The 11,492-nt window shown below is 48.2% G+C and overlaps 1 protein-coding gene across 1 annotated transcript; it reads right to left on the bottom strand.

Moving 5' to 3' along the window:
* Positions 1-5,422: 5,422 nt before the first annotated feature.
* Positions 5,423-10,165, bottom strand: PHOX2B (paired like homeobox 2B). The gene is made up of 3 exons (XM_070615338.1): positions 9,692-10,165; positions 8,661-8,848; positions 5,423-7,686 (listed from the first exon to the last, which is right to left on the bottom strand). Exons 1-3 carry the CDS (start codon positions 9,930-9,932, stop codon positions 7,171-7,173), a joined length of 945 nt encoding a protein of 314 aa, XP_070471439.1. The 5' UTR covers positions 9,933-10,165; the 3' UTR covers positions 5,423-7,170.
* Between the last annotated feature and the right edge of the window lie 1,327 nt (positions 10,166-11,492).

The following is an 11,492-nucleotide window of genomic DNA, read 5'->3' as shown; positions in this document are numbered from 1 at the left end:
CACTGGGGCCTCAAAGAAATTAAGTTTTACACCCAGACTCTTCCTGTTCTGGAAATCACCGCTTAAATCATCGGAGAAGTCACGGAGCAAACAGTCATCCACTTGGTTCCCTAATGCAGTTACGTCCAGGTAAGAAGCCTTTATTTCCCCCTTGATGGCTGGCTTTTCCCAGAGGGAGGTCTTTGACATCAAACACATGGCTAAAGTAACATCATTGCTCAACCACTTGGCCAAGGGGTATTTTAACAAACTAAATCACTTCAGGTTCAGACAAAAAATAAAGTGAGTGGCAGCTAAGCAAATGAAGAATTCTCTTCCTCTTTTTTTTTTTGTTTTTTAACCTTTTTAGCATATTGGTTGAGGGCCTGGGCTTGGGGTTGAGTCCTGGCTGTGCCATTACTGGTGGTGTGACTTGGACAAGTGACTCAGTAGCTTTGGATCCCAACAGTATAAAAGGAGGAAAGTACCACCTTCTTCAGAGCACGCTGCTCTCTATGGTGCACTCGGCACAGCAGCCAGTTCATGTAAATCCTCAGTAGACAGTGTGAGGATATTCAAGTCCTGTTGAAACCTTTGAGTCACCTCCTGCTCTCCCAGGCTGTCTCACTGCCACCTCCACCTGGCCAGTGGTCTTGAAAATCCTGAAACTTTCTTTCTTCAGCTTTAGGGGCTTGTTTTATTCTATTTTGTCCTTTGAAGGAGGATGTGATAAGTTTAAAACCTCTCTAAGATTTCCCTCCATATGTAGAGTAAAATGATTACATGCTGTGGTCCTGATGTAAAGTTCTTAAAGTCAGAGCTTCACAGGAGGCAGAATACACTGCTCTCGTCAGTTAGCCAGGAGCTCTCAGCTTCTTGTCATGCCATGGACCCCTTGGTAGCTGGTGACCCCCACAAACCCATGTCACTGGTGACACCCACGAACCCCTCTCAAAATAAAGTTTTTAAATGCAAAAAAGAAAACGCATAGGATTATAAAAGAAGCCAATTAAAATTAAATTATCAAAAATGTTTTAAACACAACTTTGTGATATAGTAAATTTATGATATAGCCTTCTTTATTAATCTATTAAATAACAAGATCTAGTGGCTGGTCTAATAATTACCATAATTTCAAATTAGTGGTGAATGTAAATGATACATTGAGATAGCTTCAAAAACTCTAACATGAAATGAAAATATCTGTGATTTCCATTGGTGACAAAGTCACACGTACTAGTCACTCTACTGTGGCTTCATTGCCTACACTCATCATTGAAGAACACGCTAAATTTCACGTACAGGTTACTAAAAATACATATGCATTTTTGTCCTATCCTCTTTAAATTCTATCCATAAACCCAAGGTTAAGTGCCCTTGAATTAAGCCAAGACTAACATGACCCAAAATGTCTACCGTGGTGATGGGGACGTGGTAACAGACTGTTTTCAGATAATCATTCCTATTGGCCTAAGGAGGTCACAGGTCTTTGCACTTTACTTTGCTTCCCAACATGGAAATTCTGTTGAGTGATGGTATTCGGTCATTATTTATCCACCTAGATTTGTGAACAGTCACTCTGGAATCAAGGCTGGAAACTAAGAGCTCAGGTGGGCCTTTGCCATTGTACCATCTGTCTATCATGGTGGTAATAAATGAGCCTAGAGGTTGACATCTATTCCTGACATCCATTCCTGTGCAGTAACCAATGTTCCATAGTTCATAAATGTAACTATCCTTTTCCCTTCCATGTTCTATGCCCCTGCCTACTCCTTGTCTTATTCACTCACCAGAAAGAGACTGTGAGCTGTAAATATGTTGCCTTGCAGGAAGCATCCTTCCTTCTCTAGGGATCCCAAAGCCTTCTCCCTTTCAGGCCCTGGACTTCATTCTGAATCTGCCTGGGATTCTCATCCTAACACCACTCCTCCTGTTGCCTTTTCTAACCTTCACCCACCTTTCAGAATCCCTCTGCAAGATGAGCTCTCCTCCCTGGTCTGGCGGTGTATGACCTCATGGGCTGAAATGAATTCTTCCCTTCATGGAGATTACAAAGAACAGTGGTTTCAGAGCATGGGCTCTAGAGGCAAACCAGCTGGAGCTGGGATTCCTGTTGCAGTACTACTAGCTGTGTTACCTAACCCTTCTATGCTTCAGTTTCTTCCTAAGTAAAAAATGGGAATAGTACTTTTCTCAGAGGATAGTTGCGGGGATTTAATGCTTTAAAGTTTGTAAGCTTAAAAGCACCTGGCACAGGGGCTGGCCCTGTGGCCGAGTGGTTAGGTTCACGCGCTCTGCTGCAGGCGGCCCAGTGTTTCGTTGGTTCGAATCCTGGGCGTGGACATGGCACTGCTCATCGGACCACGCTGAGGCGGCGTCCCACATGCCACAACTAGAAGAACCCACAACGAAGAATACACAACTATGTACCAGGGGGCTTTGGGGAGAAAAAGGAAAAAATAAAATCTTTAAAAAAAAAAAAAAAAGCACCTGGCACATAATGAGCACTCAGGAAATATCAGTGGTTATTCCTTGTCAGCCGTTGGCTGATTCTAGGCTGTTACTGTCACCCTCAGCAAGGTTCTCCAATTCCACCCATTGCATATTCTCTCACACGCTGTGTTCCTGGGCCATCAACATAAGTGGCAACAGAGGGCTTTTTTTAATCTTCTGAGGCCTGAGCTAGGAGATGAAGAAAGAATCTAGGAGTTACATAATAATAATAATCTTAATAATAATATCTGACATTTGCTGAAAACTTGCTACTATGCCAGATACTTGTTGCACATCTTACTTAATTTCCCCTAAAGCCCCACAAAGCTGTATTATTATCCACATTTGTGGTTGGTGAATCAGGCTGAGGGGGATTAAGTTATTTGCCATCCAAAGTCACACAGATCCTTTCCCTGAATTGAGGGCCCTCTCTATCTAGCCACAGACTGTCTTCCTTAGGACATGAGGTGGCCACAGAGAAGCATCTGGGGTGAGGTATAGACAGCTACTATTGGCTGGGTTATCAGCTCCCTCTGAAACCACTCTCTGGTTCTCTGTTCTTAGTCGTCTTGAAGGAGACTTGGCTTAGAGGTGGCCATCTGGCATCAGCTCATGCAGCTTTTGTGAAGTCACATGTGGTCCCGGAGTTGCCAGGAAAAAGGATGCCTTGATGAGCCAAAATGCAAATTCCTCAGAGAGGAAAAGTGAAAGTGAGCTTGTTCACACTGTGCAGGGCTCCAAGGAAATGACACAATCCCAGAGACACAGTGTCCTCCCCCTGGACTCCATCATATTACAGGGGCATTATTTTGCATTTGATCATAAACTTGCCTCCCAACAGTTTGCTTCTTTGACCAGTAACAGAAGCAGAGGTGACCCAAACTAAAAAGAAGTTGATATTAAAATACTAAAGCTGGGTGCCTCCAGACATTTAAAAGGCAATCCTCTGGGAAGTTGGGGTGGTGTGGGGATGGGAAGTATATTTTTCTCACTGATTCCCAGGATTTCCCTTATCCTGAAGGTAAGTGGCTCAAAGCCAGTCAAGGTCAGGAGAAGGGAATTTGGGGATCCTCATCTAGTTGGTTCGCATCTGAAAGGATTTATAGTGACTTCACTGGGGTTTCTAAAAACTCTCCTTTGGCTATTGGTTTTTCCTCTTCTTTCTCCGTCTCTCTTCTTCCTCCTCTCTCTACTTGTTGTTTTCTTTCTCTCTCCTGGTCTTGCCTTTTCCAGAATGCCTGTCCCACGGGCCTACCCACCAGGTCACAGAGGCTTACCTGGTGATCCTCAGTGCGTAAGGGAAGGCTGATTTCCTCCAGCCAAGCCCGGGATCCGGCTACCTGGGCTTTCAGCGCTCTTTTCATCAATGAAGTCCTCCCTGCTTTTTGCTTCTCCCAGGCCTTCTAAGTTATATTTACAACCAAAGACTGGTGTCTAAGGGATCTGGCAATTGCTGGCATTTTAGACCAGCACAATTAATGGCATTGTTTATAGAATGTTGTCTTGGAGAGATTATCAAAGGACATTTTGAGACAAATTTTTGTCTCTAAATGCCCTTTAGAAAAACCATTAGAAGTTAGATAAGATTCAAAGTTTGAAATTTCTCAGTGAAACCTGCCTGATCTGATGCAAGCCATATTAGAATGCTTAAGGTGAGAAGCCCTGATAAATTCAAACCAGATCAGCTGTTAATTCTCTCACCAGAGTAGGCAGACTGTGGCCTCCCCTCAAATGAGGGGAGCTGACTTAGCTATTGATAAGGCCCAACCAGAGAGGTAACAAAGTAATACCAGAAGCCTTCACAGGCTTCTGCTTGAAGAAGGCAGCCCAGCCAAACAGTCCAAGGAAGAGGCAGGATTCCATCTTGGGGCTGTGGTGATGATTCCTTCTTTCCAAAGGGGATCACTGAAGCTGCCAGAGCACCCTCCCCACACCTGTTCTTAACATAGTTCCAATTCTGGACCCTTCCCATTTGGATTTCTTATAGTGTAGCTCACTGGTCCTCACATCCTCCATAGGGCTTGTGAAAACACAGATTGTTGGGTCCCACTCCTAGAGTTTCTGATTCAGTAGATCTAGGATGGGGTCTAGGAATTCATCTAACAAGTTCCCAGATGATGCTGATGCTGCTGGTCCTGGGACCATACTTTGGGAACCACGGGTGCAGTTAATGTGCAGGATCTAGAATCAGATTTCCTGGGTTCAAAGGCTGGTCCCATAATGGGGGACCCTTGAGCAAGAGTCTAATCTCTCTGTTGCCTCAGCTTCCTCATCTGTTTCAAAGAAAATGGAGATAGGAATTGTACCTGTTTCCTGATGTCATGATGCCATTTTGAGGTGTAGATGAGATAATGCATGGAAATAAAACCTGGTACATGGTAGCGCTCCCTAATTCCAATTGTTCTCAATGTTTCCCCAAACACGCCAGCTTTACAGAGCTGCTCTCAGCCAGTTTCTCCTGATCCACCTGCCCTCACAGAGCCCCTGTGGTGTCACTGGGTGCCGGCAGTCTTTGAGGCTTAAGGAGGCTGGACTGCCAGGACGTTGCAGGACGCCACCCATCCTGAAGGCTCCTGCACTCAGAATCCACACTTTCGAGTCCTTCTCAAAGTCGAGTATTAGAATCTTGCCTTCATTGCCACCGCGGGAGTGCATGTGGCCGCAATCTAGGCACTGATGCCAACATTTTTAATCAACGCCCTGCTGTTCTTTTGTGCTTGGCAATTGGGAGACAAATAAGCATGGACCAACAGAATCCTGCCTGCTACTCCAAGTACTAAATTTTATATTAGCTGGATTTGGGTGCATGAATTTAGATTCCCCAACCTGCCTACGTTTCCAGAGTCTCAGTGGCTTCTAGATGTTTTGTACAATTTCTTCTGTCCTCTCTTATCATTTTAAAAATTAAATGAAGAAAAAACCCCAAACCAAAGCAAAATGAATCAAGGAAAAGTCAGAAGAGTTTAATTACTAGACTTGCTTTTTGTTTTTATTATCAACAATCAAGTTAATGGTACACTCTTGGAAAACTATATGCACATGTAGAAATATTTCCCTTTTAAATAGAAGCATTCATCATAACACATATAAATAAATTCGAAAATCTGAAACATAACTTATGACGCTTATGTTCACAAACATAGTCCAACAAGAAGAAAAAAAGAAATCAGACAGACATGCACCTGATAACAAAAATATATACCATTGTTTGAACCGTGGTCTCTCTAAACACAAAGGAATTGAACCCGTGAGAACCTTATTACTCCATAAAGACACGCCATAGAGACTACAAGAAGAGAAAAACATTATACGGTCACGTAGAGGAGACGGTCTGTACTGATATTAACACGATACAATTGAGTCACAGAACACAGTTGTAGAAAGACACCAAAAAAGTTAAAGCCTCAACATTCAACTAATATCTATAGTTTGTGCCTTTTAAAACAAAAACCAAAAAACCAAATCCCAACAGATATGTCTAAACTGCGCGAAGAATGGAATCATCTATACAGTCCATCCACCATTCAAGGATGTGAGTCCATTTCGGGTCAACAGAAATGCAAACCGAGATACTTTTGCAAACTTGTGTGTGCGCGCCTTTCCCTTGCTCAGTAGATTTCTCTGCAGCCAGTCGCGTGGACTGCAACTGACTCCAACCCAAAGCAGTGCCAAAAAGTTCAGTAAAAGCTGGTGGAAGAAGAAAATGCCGGTGGGGGTGGCGGGAGAGAAAAAAAAGGGAAGAGTTGCGAAATATGAGAGACAGTTTGCAGAGTTTGCGGATGAAAAGGCATCTCACGTATAGGGCATCTTTCCGGGCCGAGTGGCTGCAAAGATTCGGGGTTGGGAGGTGCAACCGTGTGGGGTTCGGATGCGCGAATGGCGTTCGGCGAGGTGGGACAGGCAAGCGGGCGCGACGAAGTCACCTTGGCCGCGGGGACAGTCTGCACGAATCGTCGCCGCAGAGGCCCGAACCCAAGGGCACTAGAGGAAGGGGGGCTGGAAAGCTCCCCTACTCTCCCCAGAGGAGAAGCCCCAAGGGAATCTGTGCTGTCAGGAGGGCGCCAATTTAGGGGTTCACAAGATAGAGCCCTCAGACAGTGCCAAGTGCTGCCTCCCCTTTCCCCCTCTTCTTCCCTTTTTTTTTTTTTTTTTTGCATTTAAAAACCTTTTAGGGTTTTTTATTTTATTTTTTAATTGTTACAGCCTTACTAATTTTTTTTCTTTAATTTTGGGGGATTTTTTTGTTTTTCTCATTTTCTAAGCAAGTCACTGAGTTGGTTGTGCCCCCAACCCATCTCTCCCTGTCACCTGTTCGGGCCACAGACATACATTCCCCGAGACAGACATACACCCACACGCAGACACAGCCCCCTGAGAGTGCCCCCGAGTCCAGGCCGCGCTGCTCCCAGGCAGCAGGCGGAGCCCTGGCCCGTCTGCGTGTCCCTGAGGCAGGTGCGAAGCCAGGGAAGCGTTTGTTTTGTTTCGGGGTTTAGGATGGGGGTAGGAGTGGGGTTGAAATGGGGGCGACGCCATTTTCTCTTTATTCTTATCGCGATTACTTTAGGCTTTCAATGAAAAAGCCACGGCAGCAGCGACGACAATAGCCTTGGGCCTACCCGCTCGCCCACTCGCCCGCCCGGCCCGGCTCGCCCGCTGTCGCCGCCGCCGCCGCCGCCGCCGCCGCTGCAGGATCCCAGATCAGAACATACTGCTCTTCACTAAGGCGGCTTTGGCACCGTTGGGTCTTTGGAGCGAAGATAAGACGCTGGCGAAGGGGCCCCCGAGCGAATCCGGGATGGAGGTGATGGGGCCGGGGCCGGGAGCCCAGCCTTGTCCAGGGCCCCCGGCCGCAGCCAGGCCTCCAGCCGCCGCCGCAGCCGCCGCCGCCGCAGCCGCCGCCGCTGCCGCCGCCGCCGCCGCTGCGCCGCCCTTGCCGGGTTCGCCGCCCGGGCCCCCGGGCCCCGCCGCCCCCGGGGCTCCTGCCGGGCTGGGCCCGCCGCCGCCGCCGCCACTCGCCCCGCAGCTGGGAGTAGGGTTGGGGTTGGGGCCCGGGCCCCCAGTGCTGTCCGGGTCGGTGCTCTTGGCCTCTTTGCTCTCGTCGTCCCGGGAGGAATCAGACTTCTTTCCCGAAGAGCCGTTCTTGGCCGCGGCCGCGGCCGCTGCTGCCGCGCGCTCCTGCTTGCGGAACTTGGCGCGGCGGTTCTGGAACCACACCTGGCCGGAGAGGAAAGGAGAGGCGGTGAAGCAGGGGCAGAAAGAAGGACAGGCGAAAGAAGAGCGCGGAGTAGGACGACCCACGTTCCCATTGCAGCTTATTTTAAACTCCACACGCCGCCGGTACCCCCGCGCGCATCCGGCCCGCCAAGTGTACCCCCAGCCCACCAAGTCTGGCCCACTTTGTTCCTGGTGCATCTTCGGAGAAACTTTCTTAGGGCGATCTGAGCATGCCGGGAAATGGAGGCTTGCAGGAGAGGTAAAAAAGGCCTCAGGTACCAGAAAGGCCCTAAAATGGAAGCCCTTATTTTGGCGGGCCTTTGCTCAGTCTACTTTTTGAGCCACCGCCCCTAGGCCTCAGGTCTAAAGTTAAACTCTAACTGGTAGAAGAAGGGCGGGGTCTCCGGGTTTGGTGCCTCTGCCCATCTTGGCCTTTGAACATGGGGAAGGGTGCGATGATGCGCACTGCCCCTCCACTGGGGGGCTCCTCTGGAGAGGCGCCGCGGCCAGCTAGTGAGCGCACCTGTGTCCCTTAGCGCACCTTAGAGTAAACCGCAGAGTTAAGTCCCTCTGCGAATCTGATGCAAGTCATAGTTCCCGGGGAAATGCACTTGTACGCCATGGCTCCAAGTTAAAAGGCTTTTGGCCACAAATACTTATAACATGGGAGCAAAGTCTGCACTCCTCCCACAGGGCACTTCCTGTCCCCGAAATGCCTCGCTCATTCACGTCCCAAGGCCCCCCGGAATGCCTCCGCAGGGTTAGCTGGTGTGCAAAACACTGTAGCTGTGACTGCATACCCAAGAGCGCGCTCAGCCACATCGAACTTGGCCTCTCTGTTCAGCCCTGGACCCCAGGCCCCTCTCAAGAGAGGCCCTGGGATTTCAAACCTTCAGTAGCACCACTCGCTCCCCACCATGCCACCCCTGTCAGACCGGGTGCGGCAAAGCCGCTCTGTTTCCCGGCGCGCGTACCTGGACTCGCGCCTCGGTGAGGTCGATCTTCAGGGCCAGCTCCTCCCGGGTGTAGATGTCAGGGTAGTGCGTCTCCGCGAAGACCCTCTCCAACTCTTTGAGCTGCGCACTGGTGAAAGTGGTGCGGATGCGCCGCTGCTTGCGCTTCTCGTTGAGGCCGCCGTGGTCGGTGAAGAGTTTGTAAGGAACTGGGGGACAACAGAGAGAACAGAGTGAGCAAAATGGTCTGGAGCGCGCAGGCCGCGGAGCTGGACTGTGGGGTCTCCAAGGTCAGGTGGCGCTGGAATAGCCACCGACACCGGCGCGAGAGAGTGGCGGAGAGGAGCTGCCGAGAAAAATCGAGCACATTTGTTATACACGGAAACAGGGGCGCAAACTTGGAGCTTTGGCGGGGTCCCTCCAGGCACCAGCGCCTTCGGGTGGGTTGAAATAGCGCGTTGGAGACCGCTGAGGGCCGGGACTTTGGAAAATGCTTTGATAAGGAAAAAATCAAAGAGGAAGAAAGTCCGAAAACATCAGTCGGAATATCAGGGAACTAGGGAAGAAGTTAGCAAACAGTCCTACTGTTGGAACTTTTCAGTTCTCCGAAGTTGACCCTGCCCAAAAGTTGGGGTAGAGTGCTGCAAAAAAATAATAAATTAAAGAAATAATCATAAAAATGACCAGCCGAAGAGGTGTGAGCTGCTGTCTGTTCTTAAAAAAAAAGAGACACTGCCAGTAATGAGCTTTACTCTTTGTTATTTAATTATTTTCTAAGCTTTACGTCTCATCGCAAAGTAAATAAATTATGCCTATCATTTTGGCAGCTTAAGATAATTTTGTTGGCGGTTCGGGTGTGACTAGGATAGTGTAACCCTGTAAGTGAATTACCCCTCCCTGCAATCGCTTCTAACGTGATAAATTCTTTCATTTGTGTAAGCAAATTTCGTTTGGTAAATACTAAACACATTTCCATTTTCAAATGCAATCAAGGCTTCCTATATACGAGCGGAAAGGCGGCTTCCTCCGCTGAGAAAGCTGAAGGTCCTTACCTGCGGCGTACGGACTGCTCTGGTGGTCCCTGAGGGTGCCGAGGCTGCAGGATCCCGGCGTGAGGGACGGGCAGCCGGACGTGGCCCCAAATGTGGTCCTTATCGGGTTATACTGGAAGCCACTGGCCTGGCTGCAGGAACTGAAGTCAGCATAGGCTGAAGCCAGGCTCGAGGTGTCCATCCCAGCCATACAGGACTCGTAGGCAGAGGAATTGAGGTAAGAATATTCCATTTTATACATTGAAAAGGCTCTGGATGGCTCAGCCAAGTGGAAAAATGAAATAAAAGATGGGTATGGAGAAGGTGGCTGGAGTGGGGAGATGTGCACAGCTCAACGCCTGCCTCCAAACTGGCCTCCTTACTACCAGCAGAGCCTAGTTTTATGAAAAAGCCTCCTATGAGATGCCTTGTCTGAGGTCTCTAGAGCATATAGTCCTCATAATAAACTTGGCTCTTTCCACTTGGACAATAGCAAAGCGGTTGGTCTTATTGCTGGCGCTTTTTACATGACAATAACTCATCCGTCTATTGGGCTGGCACTGGGGAACTGAGCTGTCCAACCTCCCTATCATTGATTCCTGCATCTCTAATTAGAATTTAATACCACACCATTACGCACTGAGCCCCTGATCCTCCCTTCTAACCAGCTCCCTGCCCTTTAATTCAATCACACTACTTGGAAATAATGAAAGTTGGGTGACGATTCTCCCTGATCCAATTTCCCCGAGCTTTTAAGCCTTTTTAACTGATCATATACCTTAGGCATAAATTGAGATAGTGTGTGTGTTTTCCCCCGTCTTCGTCCTCTCTTTTTTTTCCCTTGGTTAGAGAGAAGAAACCTTGATGTCATAGAAAACCTGTTTTGTAAGAGCGTTACACGCTCAATTTAACAACAAGCCTACCCCCCGAAGTGCATGAAATGTTATAAAGGACTGGGACATTGGCAAGACTCAGGCGCCCTGTAACATGGAGTAAGTGGGCCAAGGGGGTTTATGTGAACGATAAGCGGATTTCTTTAAAATACACCTGGTGGAGGGGGTAGAAAAAAAGAGCATCTTATAAATTGCATTTCTTGTCGCGGCTTAATGTGCTTTTCTAGAGACTCAGCTTACACAGCCGCTTAAAAAGCAAAAGAACATCTGAGTAAAGCTCTTGAATGTAAAACATCTGGGTTCTCAACCGATGGCTTCTTTGCGCTCAGCTCTGTGTCTTTCTGCATTAGCGCGAGGTTTGCATTTTGTTGGTTTGGAGGTTCTGTGTGGTTGTTCGTTTTAATTACGCCGTCACTCGCAAGCGAGCATGAAGGGTCCCCAAATGTGTCTCCTCTTCCCTCCCTCTTGGGTGCTCTTCCTCTTTTTTCGCCTCCACATTTTCAGGTGCCCACAATCCCCCACACACCCGGGCCTTCGAAAAGAGGGCTACTATCTGTTTGCCCTTTAAGTTTGCTGACTGTAGTGAGCGAAATCCTTGCTCTTTAAATGCCCAAGCTCCAGGTCGGGCACTTTTCTTGTCCAACTCCTCAGGCTCTTGGGTGCTGGCAGCGAGGCACAGACAAAGAAGCGAGCCGTGATTTGTGGACCTCGGTAGCCGCATGATTTAAGCGGAGGGTAATTTTCATTTGGTTCGTTAGGCTCTAGCAGAATAAGGGAAACTATTTCATTAAATCCTTCCTCTCGGTGGACAAGAGGGGGAATGCTTAGTTGAATCGCCGTGTGGTGTAAACAAACCCTGGATATTTTATATGAATTAAATGTGTAGATAATTAGTTTTATTGCATTCATTACCCCCTTTATGTGCTCTG

The sequence above is a fragment of the Equus przewalskii genome, chromosome 3, assembly GCF_037783145.1.
Source record: "Equus przewalskii isolate Varuska chromosome 3, EquPr2, whole genome shotgun sequence".
NCBI classification, from domain to species: domain Eukaryota; kingdom Metazoa; phylum Chordata; class Mammalia; order Perissodactyla; family Equidae; genus Equus; species Equus przewalskii.
This window is presented reverse-complemented; position numbering and strand designations above follow the sequence as displayed.